We start from the raw sequence: 21,985 nt of genomic DNA, 5'->3' as shown, positions 1-21,985 counted from the left end.
TATTTTAGGATCCTGGTTACTTTTTTCAAATAGATTGTATGATCCTAACATAGATCCTGTGGGTTTCTTGCTAAATGTATTAAAAACATTCGACAGTTTTTTTGCCATTATGAATGTGAGCTGTTTTAGTAACAGAAATATTGCCAGAGAAAAGCCATTGATTCTTACATATTTGTCTTCTATTCAAACCAAGACGGTTACTAATTCCAATAGCCAAGTGAGCAGTCACCCAGCTTTCAACGTATAAAACAACAGCACCTGAGCGAGGATGGGGTCCTGCCGTTTGTCTGGGGTGCTGCCTGGGCACTGGCCTGCGACAGACGGCCTTGTGAGCAGCCCAGCGGGCTTCTCGTTTGCCTGCTAACAATTAGGGTTTCCTCTGGTAAAATATTTATGCAAGTCTTTAGCCCATTTTCCTACTGGGCTTTTTAAAAAAAATCACACGGGGGAACTTTCTGGCTCTTTATAAAGTTTAAATTAATCAAAATTAAATTTAAAAAATGCAGTGTCTTAGTCATGCGACCACACCTCAAGTGCTCAGAAGCCATACGTGGGAGGTGCTCCGTGGACTGGACAATGGGGCTGCAGACCACTCCCACTCTGGCAAAAGGTCTCCTGGATGCTTCGACTTCACCGGCTCTGGACTCGAGCCCTTTTTCTCTTATGTATGTTACGATCATCTTCTCCTATACTGTGGCTTGTCTTTAATCTCTTTATGGGAACTTCTGATAAAACATGATTCTTAATTTTAACACACTCTACTTTACCAATCTTTTCCTTTTCAGTTGCTGCTTTTTGGTACCTTCAGGGACTTGAGAAATCCTTCCTTCTGTCTAGAGATGGTGACAGTTTTCATACACAGTCTTCCAAAGGTGCTATAATTTTTGCCTTTCTCACTAAAGCCCTTCATATTTGGTTTCTGTGTCTTAGGGAACTGTGCCGGCATCGTGAGCTGCAACACCAACCCCACCATAAACCTGGTCCCCACAGCCACACATGTCTGTCTGGGTCCATGTTCTGTTTGTGAATAGAGCTATCTACCCTTGTGTGAAACCAGGCTGTCTTAATGACAGCTTGCTATTAACTCCTCATATCATAACCAGCAAATCCTCCAATCTCATTCTTCCTTTTTATCATTATTTTGAATCCCTTAGCCCTTTAAATTTATATATAAAATACTTAACTTCTTTTTTTTGCCTTGCTGCACAAGCCATGTGGGATCTTAATTCCCTGACCAGGGATGGAACCTGTGCCCCCTGCAGTGGAAGCATGGAGTCTTAACCACTGGACTGCCATGGAAGTCTCAAACTTCTACATATATTTTAAAATCAGCTTCTTAAATTCCACCCCCAAAAACTGTGCCAAAACACTGAAGGTGCTGACTCTGAAGATCAATAATAAAGTGGGAGAACTCACATCTTTATAATATGTGTTCCAAACCAAAGTAAGGAAATGTTCTTTACTAAAATCATAAAAATAATCATGGTCTATGATAATAAAAATAACATAAATCCTATTTGGGGATGAAATCTATACCAAACCAGAGATATAAACTTTAATCTATGACTTTGGATTTTATAATTTAATATTAGACACATTATTTTCCCAGCCCTTATTAATAAAATATGAAACTACCGAAGTCAAACTCTAATACCAATTTTTAAATCAGTTTTGTAAGACCTATGTTAACCTCACCTTGAATGAGGGGTACGCAGCGTGCAAGCAGCTTTGCCCTTTTCTTTTCATATCCTTTTTGAGTGATGTCACCTAAAACAACAATAGAAAAATAGAATCACATTTCTTCTAAAGTCTCCCAAAATTTTTAATTAAAAGTTCATTCATAATGGAAAAACTGGAAACACTTAGGTCCTTCAACTGGTGACTAAAGAAAGGATGAGGTGTCCCCACAGGCAGTGCTACTCAGCAGTAAGAAGGAGCAAACTGCTGGCAGACAGTAGTCTGGGTGGGCCTTACGGGCATACAGCTAAGTGACAGAAGCCAGGCTCCAAAGGTTCCCAGCGGAATGGTTCCGGTCACATGACACCTGGAAAAGACACTGTTACAGGCAGCGGCAGACTGCTGCCACGGGAGGGGCTTAGGGAGGACTGACCAGAGTGGCACGAGGGAATCCTTCGGGGGGTGAAGCTGGTCCACGCTGTGATCGTGGTGCTCGTTCTATGACGACAAGTCGGTCCCAAGCTCACAGAACTACACCCCAGGAAGGCTGAGTCCAACAGTATGTAAACACTTCAATATCCGAAATCTGAGATCAGCACCTCGGGGGAGCATGTTGGAACTATAGACTCTGAGGCCACACCCCAGAATGACAACCCGATGTGCATTTCACTGGATGCCCACGTGACTGCGCAAATTTGAGCTGTGGAGTCTTGGTGTGAGGACCTACAGAAAGCAACCCTCGCAGGCCACAGGGCATCCCTAGGCCAGGACTCAGGTTCTAATAAATTATCATAAAGAAGAACAGCCTAAAAAAGAACTAACCTACCCAGGAACAAGGCAGGAAACGTGTCTGCAGGGAAATGCTTCTCATCTAAGCACGCCAGCTGATTTCCTGGACAACTCAAGCACTCAGGGTGGATTCTGTGTGTTTTTGACCAGAAACACGTTACAATGTCTACCAGTATCTTGTTCTTCAAGTGAACTGTTTTCAGCAGAGAGCGTCAAGTGTTCTGCAAGCCCTCCCGGCATCCCCTCCCTGTCCCTCATTACCCCCACCATCCACTCACCCCAAACAAGCCAGCCAGTCGAGGAGGCTTCTGGGAGTCAGAGGGCAGCCTGCCATCATGCACCCAGCACTTCACCAAGTACTTCCTCAGCCATCAAAGGACCAGCACTTCTGAATGTCTGACTCGTACATTAAGCCTCCCTGAAACCCTCTGGGAGAACATTAGCCCACCACCCACAGAAGATGAGCCCAAGGTCAGGGAGTCACTGGTCCGGCCCTGGGCTCAAAACAGAGCCGCTGCTTTGACCACGGATCACACAGTGAGGCCCCTCCCCACCTCCATCCTGTGAGTCATCACCCACCTTCACCTTACACTCCCAACAACCCCACAGGAAACGCCTCTAATGCTTGGAGTGCCTTTTAATTTGAACATGTTCTGTAGACCATGTGCCGCTTTAAAGTCCAGGTATTTTTACTTTACCTGAACAATATCATATAAAATATGATATTGTTATATCATATATTGTTATATGATAACAATATCATATAAGTCTCACTCTACTGCCAATTTTCTCCATTAAACACTTCATTTTTTAAATTTATTTTTAAACTGGAGGATAATTGCTTTACAGAATTTTGTTGTTTCCTGTCAAACTTCAACATGAATCAACAATAGGTATACATATCTCCCCTTCCTCTTGAACCTCCCTCTGATCTTCCTCCCCATCCCACCCCTCTAGGTTGATACAGAGCCCCTGTCTGAGTTCCCTGGGACAAACAGCAAATCTCCATTGGCTATCTCTTTTACATATGGTAATGTAAGTTTCCATGTGACTCTCTCCATACATCTCACCCTCTCCTCCCCTCTCCCTGGGTCTGTAAGTCTGTTCTCTATTGTCTGTTTCTCTACTGCTGCCCTGCAAATAAATTCTTTGGTACCATCTTGCTAGATTCCATATATACACATTAGTATATGATATTTATCTTTCTCTTTCTGACTTACTTCACTCAGTATAATAGTCTCTAGGTTCATCCACCTCATTAGAACAGACTCAAATGTGTTCCTTTTTATGGCCAAGTAATATTCCATTGTGTATATGTACCACAACTTCTTTATCCATTCAACTGTCAATGGACATCTAAGTTGATTCCATGTTCTAACTACTGTAAATAGCTAAGCACTTCATTTTTATTATCATCCAGTCTCTGCTGGCTCAGATAGTAAAGTGTCTGCCTACAATTCAGGAGACCCGGGTTTGATCCCTGGGTTGGGAGGATCCCCTGGAGAAGGAAATGGCAACCTACTCCAGTACTCTTGCCTGGAAAATCCTATGGACGGAGGATCCTGGTAGGCTACAGTTCATGGAGTTGCAAAGAGTCAGACACAATTGAGCGACATCACTTTCACTTTCAATCTCTGCTACAATGAACACACCTGACCCACAGCTGACCACAGTGGCCCACAGGCTGCGTCCCCCTCATTCCACCCTGACTGGACACTTACAGATCCCGACTGGATCCAGAATGTGAGTGTATGGTTTTGTATATTGACTTCCAACTTCTTAACAAATTCAAAGCACATGTGTTTTTTTAAACAATATCCACTAAAAATAATTGTTTCCTCTAGAATATATGAAACTATATAGAGACAAATTTAAATGAAAACAATATTGCAACACTAAACTAAAAAGGATAAATCCCTATTTACAAGCAGAGCATTTGGTTTTACAAGATTTTTTTCAATTTCTTTGTTAAATTTTATTGGAGTATAGTTGATTGACAATGTTATGTTAGTTTCCGCTGTATAGCAAAGTGAATCAGTTTTATATATATATTTATATATACACACACACACACATATCACTCTTTTTTAGATTCTATTTTCATATAGGTGGCTTCCCTTGTGGCTCAGACAGTAAAGAATCTGCCTGCAATGCAGGAGACTTTGGGTCTTTGACCTCTGGGTAGGAAAGATCTCTCTAAAACGGAATGGCTACCCACTCCAGTATTCTTGCCTGAAAAATTCCATGGACAGAGGAGCCTGGCAGGCTATATAGTCCATGGTATTGCAAAGAGTCAGACACAGCTGAGTAACTATCACTTTCACTTCTCATGTTAGGTAGGTCATTACAAATATTAAGTAGAATTCCCTATGCTATACAGTAGGTCCTTATTAATCTATTTTATGTATCGTTGTTGCTGTTCAGTCACTCAGTCCTGTCTGGCTCTTTGTGACCCCAGAAACTGCAGCACACCAGGCTTCCCCTGTCCTTCACCATCTCCTGGAGCTTGCTCAAACTCATGTCCATCGAATGAGTGATGCCATCCAACCATCTCATCTTCTGTCACCCCCTTCTCCTCCTGCCCTCAATCTTTCCCAGCATCAGGGTCTTTTCCAATGAGTCAGCTCTTCACATCAAGTAGCCAAAGTATTGAAGTTTCGGCATCAGTCCTTCCAATGAATATTCAGGGTTGATTTCCTTTAGGATGGACTGGTTTGATTTCCTTGCTGTCCAAGGGACTCTCAAGAGTCTTCCCTAGCACCACAATTTGAAAGCATCAATTCTTTGGCGCTCAGCCTTCTTTATGATCCAATTCTCATATCCATACATGACTACTGGGAAAAACACAGCTTTGACTAGACAGACCTTTGTCAGCAAGGTGATGTCTCTACGCAGGTTACACTGTGTAGGTTGGGCACAGCTTTCCTTCCAAGGTTCATGGCTGCAGTCACCATCAGTCAGACCAGAAAATAAAGTTTGTCACTGCTTCCACTTTTTCCCCTTCTATTTGCCATGAAGTGATGGGGCCAGATTCCATGATCTTCGTTTTCTGAATGTTGAGTTTTAAGACAGGTTTTTCACTCTTCTCTTTCACCCTCATCAAGAGGCTCTTTAGTTGCTCTTCACTGTCTGCCATTAGAGTGGTATCATCTGCATATCTGAGGTTATGATATTTCTCCCAGCAATCTTGATTCCAGCTTGAGTCATCCAGCCCAGTATTTTGCATGAGGTACTTGCATATAAGTTAAACAATCAGGGTGACAATATACTGCCTTGAGGTACTCCTTTCCCAATCTGGAACCAGTCCATTGTTTCATGTCTGGGTCTAACTGTTGCTTCTTGTTCTGCATACAGATTTCTCAGCAGACAGGTAAGGTTGTCTGTTATTTCTATCTCTTGAAGAATTTTCCATAGTTTGTTGTGATTCACACAGTCAAAGGCTTTAGTGTAGTCAATGAAGCAGAAGTAGATGTATTTTGGGATTCCCTTGCTTTTTCTGTATATAATAATGTGTATATGTCAATTCCAATCTCGTGATATTTTAAGATTAAGTATTCATTTCCTAGAAACAGTTTCTTCCTATGCTCCCATTTCAAATGCGTGCTCGTGTGGTGAAGGCAGCAAGGGGCATTCAGGAAGGAAACATGCTAACTCCCAGTTTGGTGCTCATGGTTTCCTGAAAGTTCTCCAGACCAACTGAATAGAACCAGCTACATGTTTTCACATGTGACCAGCTACATGTTTTCAAGTATTCAACATAGACCATCAACCCAACATGCCTCTGAATGCAACATGGGATCCAAGACAGACTCCAGACAAAATTAATGAGCCAGTAAAGGACTCACATCCAAGGTCCCTGACCCCAGGTACGGTGAACAATAGAGAGACAACAGCAGAGTATGCTCCCCGACCCATTGCACAGATCAGGTGACCTGCCCACAGGCCAGAGGAAGGCCCAGACACAGCAGAGGAGTCTCCCCTGGCTGGCCACTCAGGCCCAAGCGGCTCTGGAAACATGCCAGGATGTCCACAGAAGGTTCTTCCCTGGCAGTCTGCGGGCAGCTGTCTCACTACCCCACACACTGGGTACAAGGTGTGGCGCAGGCTGACCTCCAGGCTGCAAACCAAATGAATTACAAAGGCAAAATCTCAAATGATATCAAGTCTCTAACTCGGCAACACAGTTTCTAAAAACCTATTCTGGAAAACACTCAACAACTCCTTAAGGTCACAGAAACAAGGAAGGCCAGGCAACAGACATTACACACAAAAGTAATGTGAGACAGCCTGTCCACAAAACCAAGCAGGAAGAAGTGAGTCTGCAGCCCCACAACACTACTACAGAACACTGCTGGTACTAAAGATGCCCAGTGCCTGCGGGACAGGGAGGGGAACCACTCACAGGAGACCCGTGACATCCTGCCAAGTAAACGCAGCACGCTGAGAAACAGTGTGTATGCAAAAAACGATGTGATTCTGCTGAAAGTTGCTCAGTTGTGTCCAACTCTTTGCAACCCCATGGACCATACAGTCCATGGAATTTTCCAGGACACAGTACTGGAGTGGGTAGCCTTTTCCTTCTCCAGGAGATCTTCCCAACCCAGGGATCGAACCCAGGTCTCCTGCTTTGCAGGCGGATTCTTTACCAACTGAACTATCAGGGAAGTCTATTCGCAGGCATGTAGGTAGATATATTTTTGTGTGTGCAGAAAATGTCTGGAGGGTACCCGATACATTATTAGTAGTGTTACTCCTGGAGAATGATTTATTTGCCTTGGGGTAGGTATTAGAGAGATTTCATCTTTTACTTCACTTCTGAACTTGTTAAATCTTTTGGCACAATAATCATACAATCTTTTGTAATTAAGAATATATGGAAGCTGGTTTGATAACATACTATGGTTATATGTTATTGCAGGAAACAGAATGAAATCATGCAATGTTTTGTAATTAAGAATATATGGAAGCTGGTTTGATAACATACTATGGTTATATGTTATTGTAGGAAACGGAATGACTTCTATGTACTATTTTTATAACTTCTTCTGAGATTAAAATTATTCCAAAATTAAAAGTTAAAAAATATATGAGCGAGACTACATAAAATTGGTGTTATTTCTGTTTTAAATGTTTGATAAAATTTGTCAGTGAAACCATCTGGGCTTATAGATTTAATTCCCAGGGTTTTTCTTTCTTCTTTTGCTTTATTTTACTTTTTCTACAGCAGTTTAAGGGTTACAAGCAAAACTGAAGGCAAGGTTCAGAGGGCTCCCATACACCCTCTACCGCCACACGCACAGCCTCCCCATCATCAACATCCGCCACCTGATGGTGTGTTTGTTACAGGTAATGAGCCGGCCCTGACACGGAAGCCTCAACTTCCAAAGCCCTCCCTCTTGTCATGCATCCCATGCGCTTGGACAAACGCATGATGACATATAGCAATCATTAAGCTATCACACAGGGTATTTCACTGCCCTAAGAATCCTCTGTGCTCTGCCTACTCATCCCTCTTCCCAGCTTGTGAACCCCTGGCGGCCACTGGTCTTCTTACTGTCTCCATAGTTTTCCAGAATAGGTGGAATCCGTAGCCTTTTCAGACTGATTTCTTTCACTGAGTAACAGGCATTTAAGACTGTTCCCTGTCTTGCTTGGCTTGGTAACTCACTTCTTTCCAGTTCTAAATATTCTATAATATTCCATTGTCTCAGTGTACCAGTTCATTTATCTATTCAACTACTGAAAGACATCTGTCTTGCTGCTTTCAAAAGAGCCCCTGTGAGCACCCGGGTGCAGGTTCTTCTACATACCACCTGGTGAGATGAAAGCAGACTAGGGGATGATTCACACTCAACCCTCATGACCCAACCGCGAAGCCTCTTACAGCTGAAAGAATTCCCTCCAGCATTTCCCAGCTGCATAGCTTCCCTCCCGTGAACTTTCCAAGGATCAGCTGCTCTGCTCAGGCGGAGGGCGGGGGGGCCGGTCGCCCTCCAAGCACCCCTCCCTCTCAGTGGACTCTGGAGGCCAGTGGGAGAGTGGACGCACACCGCCCTCCCCAACACTCCTGCTCCTCCCGGCGCTGACTCGCCCGCCTCACTCCTGCCATCCCCACACAGACAGCACCCTGCTGACTGACCTTTTTGACTTCCCAGAGTCTAGACTGCTGTGAACGGCTTTTTAATTTTTAACACTGCCACCATTTCAGTGAGATGTGGGGAAGGAGAGTCTTCTTTACCTGATGACTGGCCATGGATACTGACTTGGGCTATGCCCCTGAATAAATGCCCTCGTCTGGAAAGCCTCTCCTGCCTCAGCTGCACAGACGCCCACACGTGCTCCTGCATCTGCCCCTGTGGCAGTGCCCTCTTTGGTCTCCCTGCGGCCTCCCCTTGCTGCCTTTCCCTTTGGGGTCTGGGTTGCTGGAGGGTTTGTCAGAGGCCTTCTTTGTATTATTCAGTTCTCCAGAGGCAGCAACTGTCTTTGTTTCAATTATGACAGTTGTATTGATGGCTTCCAAGTTTCTACTGTCAGACCAGCCCTTTCTAGAAATGCAGTCCTACATGTCAAATGCACGGATCTCCCCAAGACGCCGCACACTCAACAGGTATGAACAGACGTGTTCTGCTTGTGCACACATCTTGAGGAACAACCCCGTCATCTCCCCGGCAGTCACTTCAGGAACTCGGGAGTCACTCAAGACCCTCCTGCAACGTCCCCCTCTCCACACTACGGCTGCTGACTCTATTCCAGCCCATTCTCCCCAAGTGCTCAGCCGCCCTCCAAACCAGCACAAACTCCTGCCCTGGGTTATGGTAGTGTGCTCTCCCATTTTTCTGTTCCCAATGTCATCCTCACCCAAACCACTCTCTACATGCTGCCAGAAAATCACTCTAAATCAGAGCAGGAAAGAGAGACTGGCAAGAGATCACACTGGAGTATTTCACCTGCTCCTAATACCTGAACAAACGACCTGCTGGCCCCATCATTTATTAACAAACAAAGCAAAGCACCCAAGAATAACCACCCCTTAGTCCTTTATAAAAATTAGAAAATTGGCTATCTCTGCCTTCAAAGTTTTGTGGGTTCTGAACATACACACTAATCTAATTTTAATATTCTCCCCACTATTGAGAAAAGGGGCGGAAGACTGCATACTTTGGGAGCATGACTCTTTTTCAGCAGAGTGCCTTTACAGAGCATATGCTTTGCTGTGCTGTCCAATACAACAGCCACTACTCATACGTGCCTATGTAAACTTCTGTTACTTAGAAGTAAATTAAATGACTGTTTAGTTCCCCAGACCCCCGAGCCACATTTCGAGTGTTGAACACCACATGTGGCTTGTGGTTACCACACTGGATAGCACAAGACATCCCCACAGACCTCAGGGTGCCTGTCACTCACACCCACACCACCAGCGGCTGCAGGTGGCACCCGCGCTTGCCTCGGTGCTGGGCTGGACTCCAGAGTCTGGTCCTGGCTCCTCCTGGGATGCACAAATCCTCCCGTGAGCGAGCCCCCGCCCTCCAACCTGTTTTCTCCACCACCTGCTGGGGGACACTGTCTGGAAGCCCAGCCACTGACTCTGGCTCATCCTCCTCTGTCTAGCACATTCTGCTGTCTTCTCCCTCACCCTCCTCACGTGCCTTCAGAGCAAAGCCGGAAGAATCTCTTTCCTCCATTGGCCCTACTGGCCCAGGTCTGATGATCAGAGCTGACGGGGCCCTGCATACACCTCACAAGACTGCCAGTTTTTCAGCCTGTCAGCCTCACTAGCTCATGGGCCTTTTTGTTCAGTCCGCGGAAGCTTGCTGAGAACAGGATGACAAGCTGAGGGTCTCAGGCTGCTCTAACAAAATGTCACAGGCTGGGAGGTCTGAACAACAGGTGTGGAGGCTGGACGTCTGAGACCTAGGTGTCACAGGGCTGGTCCCTCCTGAGGCCTCCTCGCATGCAGGCAACCGCCCGCCTGGGTCCTCACAGTCTTCCCCCTTGTGTGTGTGCTCTCAACGTCTCTCTCTCTTGAAACTGAATCAGGAACCCCTATGGCTTCATTTAACCTTAATCATCTCCCTAAAGGAATGCAGTCACACTGAGGGTTAGGGCTTCAACATACGAATTTTGGGGAACAGAGTTCAATCTGTAACACCAAGATTATCTAATCTTGATGAAGTCAGAATCTCTATTTCTATAAACCCTAGCCGTTTCCCAACAAGGCTAATCCTTAGGCTCCTTCGTGTTCAGACAAAACCTAAGGACATGAACCCACGCGTGGAGGAGCTTACCAGGACGTGTTCTTTTCAGTTGCCAGTTTTCAACAAGCACAGGCATACCTTCTGACATTTCAAATTCTCAATTTAAAGGTTCTTTACCAAAGACTCTGTAGAAAAAGTCTGAAGTCTGAAAAGGAATAAAAGCTCCTTCTCTCTTTCCAAGATGGTGATCTTATATCATGACAGTCAGTGTAGACTAAAGGAAAATTTTAAACCATGACACTCAGTGTAGACTAAAGAAATAGGATGTCTATTCTTTCCTCACAGCTGGGTAAGGAAGTAAAGTGCTGCACTCAATATGCCAGCAAATTTGGAAAACTGAGCAGTGGCCACAGGACTGGAAAAGGTCAGTGTTCATTCCAATCCCAAAGAACGGCAATGCCAAAGAATGTTCAAATTAACATAAAGTTGCACTCATCTCACAGGCCAGCAAAGTAATGCTCAAAATTCTACAGGTGAGGCTTCAACAGTATGTGAACTGAGAACTTCCCAGATGTTCAAGCTGGATTTAGAAAAGGCAGAGGAACCAGAGATCAAATTGCCAACATCTGTTGGATCATAGAAAAGGCAAGAGAATCCCAGAAAAAACATCTACTGCTTTATTGACTACGCCAAAGCCTTTGACAGTGTGGATCACAACAAACTGTGGAAAATTCTTCAAGAGATAGGAATACCAGATCACCTTCCCTGCCTCCTGAGAAATCTGTATGCAAATCAAGAAGCAACAATTAGAACCAGACATGGAACAACGGACTGGTTCCAAATTGGGAAAGGAATACGTCAAGGCTGTATATTGTCACCCTGCTTATTTAACTTACATGCAGAGTACATCAAGCAAAATGCCAGACTGGATGAAGCACAAGCTGGAATCAAGATTGCCAGGAGAAATATCAGTAACCTCAGATATGTAAATGACACCATCCTTCTCGCAGAAAGCGAAGAAGAACTGAAGAGCCTTTTGATGAAAGTGAAAGAGGGGAGTGAAAAAGCTGGCCTGAAATTCAACATTCAAAAAATGAAGATCAGGCATCCAGTCCCATCAATTCATGGAAAACTGATGGGGAAACAATGGAAACAGTGAGAGACTTTATTTTTGGAGGCTCCAAAATCAATGCAGATGGTGACTGCCACCATGAAATTAAAAGATACTTTCTCCTTGGAAGAAAAGCTATGATCAACCTAGATGGCATATTAAAAAGCAGAGGCATTACTTTGCCAACAAAGGTCCGTCTAGCCAAAGCTATGGTTTTTCCAGTAGTCATGTATGGATATGAGAATTGGACCATAAAGAAAGCTGAGCACTGAAGAATTGATGCTTTTGAACTGTGGTGCTGGAGAAGACTTTTGAGAATCCCTTGGACTGCAAGGAGATCAAACCAATCCATCCGTTGGGAAATCATCCTGAATATTCATTGGAAGGACTGATACTGAAGCTGAAGCTCCAATATTTTGGCCACCTGATGTGAAGAGCAGACTCATTGGAAAAGACCGTGATGCTGGGAAAGATTGAGGGCAGGAGAAGAAGGGGATGACAGAGGATGAGATGGTTGGATGGCATCACCGACTCGATGGACGTGAGTTTGAGCAAGCTCTGGGAGCTGGTGATGGACAGGGACGCCTGATGTGCTGCAGTCCATGGGGTCACAAAGAGTTGGACACGACTGAGCGACTGAACTGAACTGAGTAACAACACCAAGTCTGTACGGAAACCCCTGCATGGTTCATGGTCCCCCAGCAATGACCTGAGGTGCTGACCCAAGACTCCAGGAACTCACAAAACACAGGCCATTCATTTCCTTTGTGCAAAGGGGAAGGGGCCAAGGAGCATCCAGGAGACACTTTATCCACAGATGACAGAGATGACCAGTGTAGGTGTTTCCCTCCCTGACCACAAAGGTTTCTCTTTACCGAATAGTATATATTTTCCCAGTCTTTTTAATACACAGGTTTAACACCAGAAATGTTAGATAATTTAAGGACATAAGGACTGATCTGAAAGGACTGTCAGCCTCACTCAGAAGCAAGCTCACTACAAATAAAATGCTACAGGAAGAGTTCATCTAAGGACGGACCAGCAGCTCACTTCCCATTCCCGTCACCCTGCTTCCTTCCCACCCTTTCCTTGGCTGTGTCATAGTAGAAGGACCCAATGCTTTGCATGAGTTCATTTTTGTATTAAATAAATGTTGCATGTCGTGTCAGGCAAAGAATACTAAAAGATGAAATTGAAGGGTTTTCAAAATTACAAGTCTTCAGTAGTTTTCAACTAAAATGACAAAGCACCCTCCCAGCCCCCAGTACTGAGAGGAAGGTTCAGCAGCAACAGGCAGGCTGACCCCTGTGGACATGCCACATGACTAGGGGCAGCAGCAGCCTCTGATCCAGGTCCCGCTGGAGGACTCTTGCCTCCAGCAGACTGGTGCCCCAGGCCCATCTCTTCTCAAACCCTTCAGTCCTGAATGTGCATTTCTCTCACTTGGTAAGGCTGAAGGTCAAAGGACGACAGGGACCTGAACGACCCTGCAGAGGCCCTCCATGTGCAAGAGCAGGGCTCTGACCCTCGAGACTGGGCTGTCCTCCTGAAGCGCACCCTGACACAGCCCACTCCTTCCTCCCCACTGGCTGAGTGCCCAGTGCTGAGCAGGACGGTAGGCACTCACAGGTGCCGTCACTGCTGAGGGGGAGACAGGATCCTTACCTCATATATGTGGCTCAGATTAGGCCACAAGCCACAGGGGAGGCAATGACACCACGAGAATAGCAAATCTGCAGCATCCTGGCACTTTCCCACACATGAAACATTTACCACACAGGCAGCAGGCACAACTCCCCCCCAACACAGCGGAACCGCGGAGCAGCCTGGCTGGCATCCCCACTCCCCCTCCTCACCTCACCCTCTGCCTCCATTGGTCTCAGTGCGGGGCTAGAGACCCTGCACGAGGTACCTGTCAGACCATGGCCCTCCTCCACGGCTCCCCAGGGTCAGTGTTTTTCCATAGCTCACCTTTCCGGCCCCACAATTCACCAGGCTCCTTCCTCTGTAGCCACGGCCCAGCTAACCCACCTGCATTGAGTGCTGACCGCCAGCCATATGCACAGCCCCTCCCGCCACTATCTGCCTGCCCAGAGGGATTTCCTGACCGCCAGTCTGAAGTCCCCTCCCCACAGTCCCAACCTCCCTTCCTCCAGCAGGTGTTAACAGAAAGCAAATGGACAGAGCAAATGGTGCCTTCCTCTACGACAGACAGAAAGGCAACAGGTCAATGGACCTGCATGACACTTCAGCTCGGGACACAGAGGAGAGGACAGCAGGCTCGGCCCTGCTCTCATGGATCATCGCGGTGCACCACCAAGGAAGAGCCAGCCATGGACGAGAGGGCCCTGAGACGTTCAACTGAACTAAAGTTCAATTCAGTACACGCTGACCAACAACCACGTACCAAGAGCCATCTCAAAAAGCAGGTCATGGATACAGGAGCCAGACCTCAGAGCAAACAGCAGACAAACAGCCCTCCCAACACGGGTCTAGACCAGTGGCCCTGCAGGCAATTCAAGTCCTCCAAGCAGCAGATGTGGTGACAGGATCAGATGTGAAAAGATTTATGTGGAAAAACGGGGAGGGGCCCAGAGGAGGCTGCGAGCTGTTAGACGTGACTGCGCAGGAAGAAGAAAGACAGGCGGGTTTGGAAGGAGAAGCCCTAGACTCCAGGCAGCTCCAAGAGTGTCAGGCCTAGAGCCAAAGTCCCTCCCAGGAATGAGGCAGCTCCAGCTCCTGCAGCAGGACTCGTGGCCTCAGTGTGGGGTCAGTGTGGACCCAGAGTCCAGCAGGGAAGGCCCAAGTGGATCATGGCCACTGTGGGGCCGGAGGAAACTTGAGTCTTGGAGCTCCACCACGGGTCCTCCCCGGCTGGACCAGACTCACAGTACGCTCATCTCAGTATGACTCTTTCCCTCCCAGGAGTTCAGAGCAACAGACACTCCATCCTGGTTCAATGGCTCCCTGAGGCACAGCTCAGGACTCCCCGGGCTTCACTGAATCTGAGAAACAATTGCCAAAAAATTAAGTATCCAAGCCAATTACGGAGGATTCTTGATTTAAAACTGAGAATAAATAGCATGTGTGGTTTTACTCTTTTAAAATTTCTTTATTTATTGGCTGTGCTGGGTCTTTGTTGCTACCTGCCGGCTCTCTCTAGGTGTGGCAAGTGGGGGCCGCTCTCTAGCTGTGGTGCCCGGGCTCCTCCCTGCGGGGGCTTCTCCTGTTGCAGAGCCTGGGCTCTAGACGGGCTTCCACAGTTGCGGTGCATGGGCTTAGCTGTCCTGCAGCACGTGAGATCTTCTCAGGCCAGGAACTGAACCCGTGTCCCCTGTACTGGCAGGTAGATTCTGAATCACTAGACCACCAGGGAAGTACTTTATTCTTCCATTAATTCAACAAAGATTCAACAGAATACCTAAAATGTCCTAGGGGCTGAAGACATGAAGATGAACAGACCAAAATTTCCTTTGGAAGTGCTCCCTATGAACTGGCAAAGAAAAGTCCAAGTAAACAATAAATACAAAGTTGTGATAAATCTTGTAAGAACGACACAGTAAGGGTAAAAGGAACAAAAAAGCCAGCACCTAACTCTGGGTGGGGGGCAGGCAGGCTGTTCTCAGAGGAAGGCAGAGCTTCAAAAAGAAAGTGAAGCTTAAACTTAAGTATTAAAACAAAGGCAGGAACTCAACAGGTACAGAAAGTTGGCAATGAACAGCATGTGCAAAATTTTAGGATATTAAAGTGGAAATCCTAGTATTGATATTCTTTTAAAAACTTATAAATCAAAATTCTTTAAAGAGACAACACATTAAGATGATTTACTATAACAAGAAAAACAGTTCTAAAGGGAAGATACCTGAATCATGAATAATGGATTTTGCATAAAGTAGGATGGACATATTGATACAAGCAGCTAGTCAGTAAGTGTAACTTTTAAGGATTTTCGAACATATATTTTATAAATTGAAACATCTGATTGCCCTTAAAAATATAAACAGAAATTGCATTATACTGGCAACGGTGGAAAAAAATGCTATAAAAAGTAGAAGAAATACATGTTGACAAATAGGTATTTCCTTAAAAGCTTTTCATATTACACAGTCTTATTGTTCAGTCACTCAGTTGTGTCCAACTCTTTGCAACCCCATGGACTGCAGCACACCAGGCTTCCCTGTTCTTCACCATCTCCTAGAGCTTGCTCAAACTCATGTCCGTTGAGTTGGTGATGCCATCCAACCATCTCATCCTCTGTCATCCCCTTCTCCTCCTGCCTTTCCCAGCATCGGGGTCTTTTCCAATGAGTGGGCTCTTCACATCAGGTGGCCAAAATAACGGAGCTTCAGCTTCAGCATCAGTACTTCCAATGAATATTCAGGATGATTTCCTTTAGGATGGATTGGTTTGATATCCTTGCAATCCAAGGGATTCTCAAGAGTCTTCTCCAATACCACACTTCAAAAGCATCAGTTCTTCAGTGCTCAGCTTTCTTTATGGTCCAACTCTCACATCCATACATGACTACTGGAAAAACCACAACTTTGATTATATGGACCTTTGTCAGCAAAGTAATGTCTCAGCTTTTTAATACTCTGTCTGGGTTTGTCATAGCTTTCCTTCCAAGGAGCAAGTGTCTTTTAATTTCATGGCTGCAGTGATTTTGGAGCTCAAGAAAAGAAAGCCTTTCACTGTTTTCCTATCTATTTGCCATTACATAGTTTGGTAGTTCTCAAAGGTGTGGCTCTCAAGAACCCTTCACACTCTTAAAACTTATTGAGGACCCCAAACAGCTTTTATTTGTGAGCTATCAATGTTTACCACATTAGAAATTAAAACAGAAAATTTTTAATATTTAATTAATTTTAAAAACTGTACATGAAACCTACCATAAATAAAAAATAATAATTTCCAAAGCATTTGGTGATTTCAGGTGTTGTTTTACTCTTACGAGCCTCTTTAACATCTGTCCTCTCGGAAACAAGTGGATTCTCCTTATCTGCTTCAGTTCAATGGCCTGCAGGATACGCAGTTAAGGTCTACGAAACACAATCAGCCTCACACAAACACGGGCTAGAAAAGCGAGGAGTATTCAGCAGCCTTTTCAGATCATTGTGGACATTCTTTGATACCACACCCAAACTAGGCAAACTGTAGGTTCTTAAACAATAGTTGCAATGTAGAATCTAAAACCTTATCAATGAACTTATCGTACTGTTATGTTGCAATCCATTGGTATATCTCTGAATGGGTCTTTTACCCATGCACAGATCTGAAACATGATGCACTGGCCATTTGGAAAATACTGGTTCACAAAATTATGCAACTCTTTCAAATGTTGACACATTTCACCAAATAATATCAGTAACTCACATTCTGGACTTCCTTGCTGGCGCAGTGGATAAGAATTCGCCTGCTAATGCAGAGGACACGCTTTGATCCCTGGTCTAGGAAGATTCCGCATGCCGAGGAACAACTAAGCCCATGCACCACAACTGCTAAGCCCACACGCTGCAACTACCGAAGCCTGCGTGCTTAGAGAGGGCCCATGGCCAACAACAAAGATCCACTGCAACCAACAACACAGGAATAAATACATAAACTATTGTTCTAGAAAACACCTATAGGCCTAAGGCAGTCCTTATGTGAGGGTGGGGTTAATATTAAAAAAAAAATTGATTAACGTTACCACTGAGCCCATCAAAAAAGTCTTCAAGTACTCAGAAGCACACACACACACACAAAAACAAAAAGTGGCAAGAACTCCAAAAGACAGGACAAGTGTGAGAGAAGGGTCACAACACAAAGACACCAGGCCAGGCTTTGCCAGGTGAATGGAATTTGGACTGAGAACTTTCATATACCACAGAATATTTAAAAAGCACAACAAATGTTTATCGACGTGAAGGCAATGTCAGAAGCTGTCATGCTCATGGTAGCAGACAGAAGTTTTAAATTTTTGTATTTTTCCTTGAAAACACAAATATTATCATCGGCCACAATTTCTGACACTTGTTCTTCATTTCTCAGAAAATGTCCACCAAATACCCAATTCTGAATAACTGTAGTTTGTCTGCCACTCATTGTTTTCAAGCGAAAGTCACACTCCAGGAGAAAAGTGGCCAGTTCGTTCTGCAGTTGCATAGCTGCCACAGCTGCCACTCCTCACACAGGCCCTGGGCCTCTCAGAGCAGCCAACATGCTTCCCATGCGCCTCTCATTCCTCATGAGCAGACTCCACCAAGCGTTCAGGGCTGAGAGGCAAGAAAGTTAACTGTGGGGACTTCCCTGGAGGTCCAGTGGTGAGAACTCAAGTTTCCACTGCAGGGGGCATAAGTTCAATCCCTGGTTGGGGAACTAAGAAACCCCACCCCACACAGTGCAGCCAAAAAGAAAAACATTAACTGTTACTGTATCAACAAGAGATATGTCTAAGTCAAAGTAGTATTGTTTTTACTGCCAGTGGGGAGGTGGTGAAGAGGGTATATTGGCTGTCAGTGTGATTTGGGGCCCTTGCCTCACAGTTTCTGCCTAGACACCAGCAGTTTTACCCACCAGGTTTCTGCACCATTAGTACAACAGCGAAAACAGAAATGACAATCTTAATATTATTATAAAAAAGTTTTCCCTCATAGGCCCCCAGGAAGGGTCTTAGGGACCCCAAGAGGTGTGTGAACCACAGTGTGGGAACCACTGGCAGATTATTTCTAGAAGAAAACAGAAGAAATGGCTACCAGAGGCCAACTCTGGGGAGAAGCCAGGGGTAGGAGGGAGGCTCACTCCATCCTACGTTTCCTTTAAACTGTTCCATTTCTCTGTAATGTGTAATGACTACTTTAATACAACATTGTGCAGCCTTAAGCTCAACGGAGAAATGAAGCTAAACCTGACCACTGACAGCCAAAACATTACCAAGCACCCAGCAGGTACTCGATAATCACTGAATGAATGAATATATACAGATAACACACACACACACACACATACAAAGAGTGGCAAGAACTCCAAAAAACAGGACAAGTATGAGGGAAGGGTCACAACACAAAGACACCAGGCTGGGCTTTGCCAGGTGAATGGAATTTGGACTGAGAACTTTCATATACCACAGACTATTTAAGAAGCACAACAAATGTTTATCGACATGAAGGCAATGTCAGGCTGTCATTTTGAAAACTAAGAATTACATCACAAATTTTAGAAATTAAAGACGTTTAATGAGAAAAAAAAGGCTTTGTGAAAAGAAGTTCCTTCCTCACATCCACAAATGGAGCTTTTCTGCTTTATGCTTGATTCCGTCCAGGCTAAGCCCCTGCTATAGCAGAATACAGGAAAACAAAAAACAAAGTTAAAGCCATGGGATAGACCTACTAACCAGGATGAAAACACAGGAGTGGGACAAATGTAACCTATTGTGTAGGAATTTCCTCTCTAAATCTCTGCAGGCCACCAAAACAAAGAATAAACTTTACACCATTATTCTCTTCTCTTTTTTTTTTCAGGTTTACAAAAAAGTATTTGAAAATACAAGGGCTTCCCATATATCCCCTCTCTGTGTGCACACCACATCCCCGACTGGTATTAATGGGGTACATATGTTATAACTGATGGATAATATTGATAAATTATTACTAACTAAAGTCCATAGCTAACTTTAGGGTTCACTCTGTGCTGTATATTCTATGGGTTTTGACAAATGTACAGTGACTTGTGTCTGCCATTACTGTATTACACAGAATCGTTTTGCTGCCCCAAAGATTCCCTGTGCTCCACCTACTCACTCCATCATCCTCATTTTTAAGCAGTTCAGCATCGTTCAGTGTTGTTTCCTCCTCCCTCCACCCTGCACCCACTGTCATCTCTAAGTTTTAAGCAACTCTTCATCCAGACAAATGTGACCGCTGTGAAGGCATCCAATTTTGACATTACTATTCTAATTTAGGGGCTTCCCAGGTGGCGCAGTGATAAAGAATCCACCTGCCAATGCAGGAGATGCAAGAGATGCAGGTGCAATCCCTGGGTTGGGAAGATCCCCTGGAGAAGGAAATGGCAACTCACTTCAGTATTCTTGCCTGGAAAATTCCATGGACAGAGGAGCCTGGTGGGCTAGAGTCCATGGGGTCGCAAAGAATCGGACATGACTGAGCAGTGCACACAGCAGCATTCTACTTTTTCTCGAAAATGGTGGGGGGTGAGTGTGTGGGGAGGAGAGCAATATCACATAGGGCAAATAAGAGTCCCGCTTTGTACTTCTACCTGAAAAATATTAAAATGATAATGAAACTGAAACTAGTTTGGGTTGCTTTAGAATTGTGCTTCATTAGTAACATCTTCCTTTATTTATATAAATAAAACTTTACTGATGTAGGGGGTAGGACAGAGGCCAGGGCTCCTGTCTCCTTGGCTGCACTACACTCTGCTGTCCCTTCCCTTCAACACTGTCTTCACTTCCCCAGCTTAAGCTACTATCCACATAAACTTAATCTTATACCTTTTATGCAACTATACATCTTCTACAGTCGGCTAAAATGACAACAGGATAAAAGGATTCAATAGAGCAGTGTTTCTTTTGTTGAAATACCTGTCTTTACGTGTGTTCTGTCCTACAAATTATGAAGTTCTCAATCTTATCTGTCAACTCCCAGAAAGAATTCAAACACACAACCACAAAACAAGGAATTGAAGGAATAACTAACACAGTGGAGCAGAAATCAGAAGCACTATGCAAAAACATATTTGAAATGTGTAAAATCTAAACTGTAACTATATGATTTTCCCTGGGTGAAGAACTAGAACAAACTCAGGCCAGTAGTTCCTGTCAGAAACATTCCTAATTTCAGTTTTTTCAGATTTTCCAAGAGCATCTCATCACCAAGAATTCTCAAGTCCACCCTTTGCCAATTGCAGTTTCATTGAAAAAAGAAAAACTCACATGTCACGGTACTTTAAAAAATCTGGATGTTAAATTCAAAGCAGTTGCATGTAAATGTTGTATTACCTGTAAAACAAAGATTACAGCACCACCTACCTCCCTAAGCTTGGTGAGGATTCGCTGAGTTAGTACAATCCTGTGCATATTTATTAGATAGTCCTAAGAATTCACTAGCCTGACCCCAAGTGAAACTCGGTTCAGCCTATGGAAAAAATGGATTCTAAAAGTTGAAAATGTATTTAAATTTCAAAAACAGTTACGCATTTAGATGCTTCTCTCCAAGGGCTGCGAGGTCCCCTGACCCGGCCAAGAACTAAACTCTGCGCTGACTGCCACGCGGAATTCGGGACCTGAGCCTGGAGGTTACAGACAGAGGGTAACGCCACCCACGCCTCTGAGGCCCAAATACTCAGTCTATTTTAAACAAACAAACACTTATTGCACATCTTTCTTAATTTTAAAAAATTCCCTAAGAGGGGCTAACAATCTCGTTCCACGTGTTCAGTGCTTTGCACCTGTTACAGCATTCCAGGCTCCCAACTATCCCCGAGAGGTAGGTGCGGCGACCACCTAGTCTCGCGGGGGAAACCGAGGCACGCGGGCGTGCAGCCGGCGCGGTCTCTACGCGCTGACACGCGGACCTGGGCTGGCCAGCCCGCTCGGACACAGCGGTCATCCCCGTCCAGGTTTCCACATCTGAGGCCACACACCCAAAGCGCGGCCACCGGCCGGGCGCCGGAAGCCGGACGGGAGTCGGGGTCCCGGGTGTGAGCGCCGGGCGGGGGTCCGGTCGCATTAAGGCGGGGCGGGGCCTGGGCAGGGGTCTGGGAGGAGAGCCGGGCGGGGGTCCGGGTTCCGGGCCGCTCACCTTCCGACAGCTCCAGCTCCAGCTCGGCCAGGCTCTCCCGCACCTCAGCGGGCAGCTGCACCGCCTCCAGCGGGCACCCGCGCTCGGCCATGGCCCCGCAGCAGGACTGCCGTCCGGCCGCCTCGCGCCGGGCGGGGTCGGGGCCGGGGTCGCTCCAGGCCCAGCCCAGGTGGCCGCGCAGGCGACAGCTATGTCGCTCCCCTCAGCCCCGCGACCCGCATCGGCCCTCGACGAGCCAAGGCGGCGGGCAGGGGGCGGCCCAGGCAGCTCCACAGAGACACGGGCGCGGGCACGAGCGCAAGCAGCTCCTCTGCCGCCGCCGCCGCCGCCACCGCCCCGCGCGCCCCCGACAGCCCTGCCGGCCCTGCATGGAGCGCGCGTGCGCGGTGGGAAGAGCGGCCAGGGGAGCGCGC

General features: G+C 45.7%; 1 protein-coding gene across 6 annotated transcripts in view; it reads right to left on the bottom strand.

The window, feature by feature from the left end:
• DIP2A (disco interacting protein 2 homolog A) overlaps nt 1-21,917 on the bottom strand; it is a 121,661-nt gene extending 99,744 nt beyond the window's left edge. For 4 of the 6 annotated variants that reach the window (XM_070796442.1, XM_070796449.1, XM_070796463.1 and 1 more), the window contains exons 1-2: nt 21,573-21,916; nt 1,696-1,767 (exon numbers count right to left, since the gene is read on the bottom strand). In XM_070796442.1, the coding sequence (XP_070652543.1) occupies nt 1,696-1,767; nt 21,573-21,663 (163 nt within the window). In that variant the 5' untranslated portion in view covers nt 21,664-21,916. Of the gene's footprint in view, nt 1-1,695; nt 1,768-21,572 lie in introns of all 6 variants that reach the window. The other 2 variants (XM_070796457.1, XM_070796475.1) reach the window with 1 other exon arrangement.
• Between the last annotated feature and the right edge of the window lie 68 nt (nt 21,918-21,985).

This window comes from Bos indicus, chromosome 1, assembly GCF_029378745.1.
Source record: "Bos indicus isolate NIAB-ARS_2022 breed Sahiwal x Tharparkar chromosome 1, NIAB-ARS_B.indTharparkar_mat_pri_1.0, whole genome shotgun sequence".
Lineage (NCBI taxonomy): Eukaryota > Metazoa > Chordata > Mammalia > Artiodactyla > Bovidae > Bos > Bos indicus.
The sequence above is the reverse complement of the archived record's forward strand: the minus strand, read 5'-3'. Positions and strand labels throughout refer to the sequence as shown.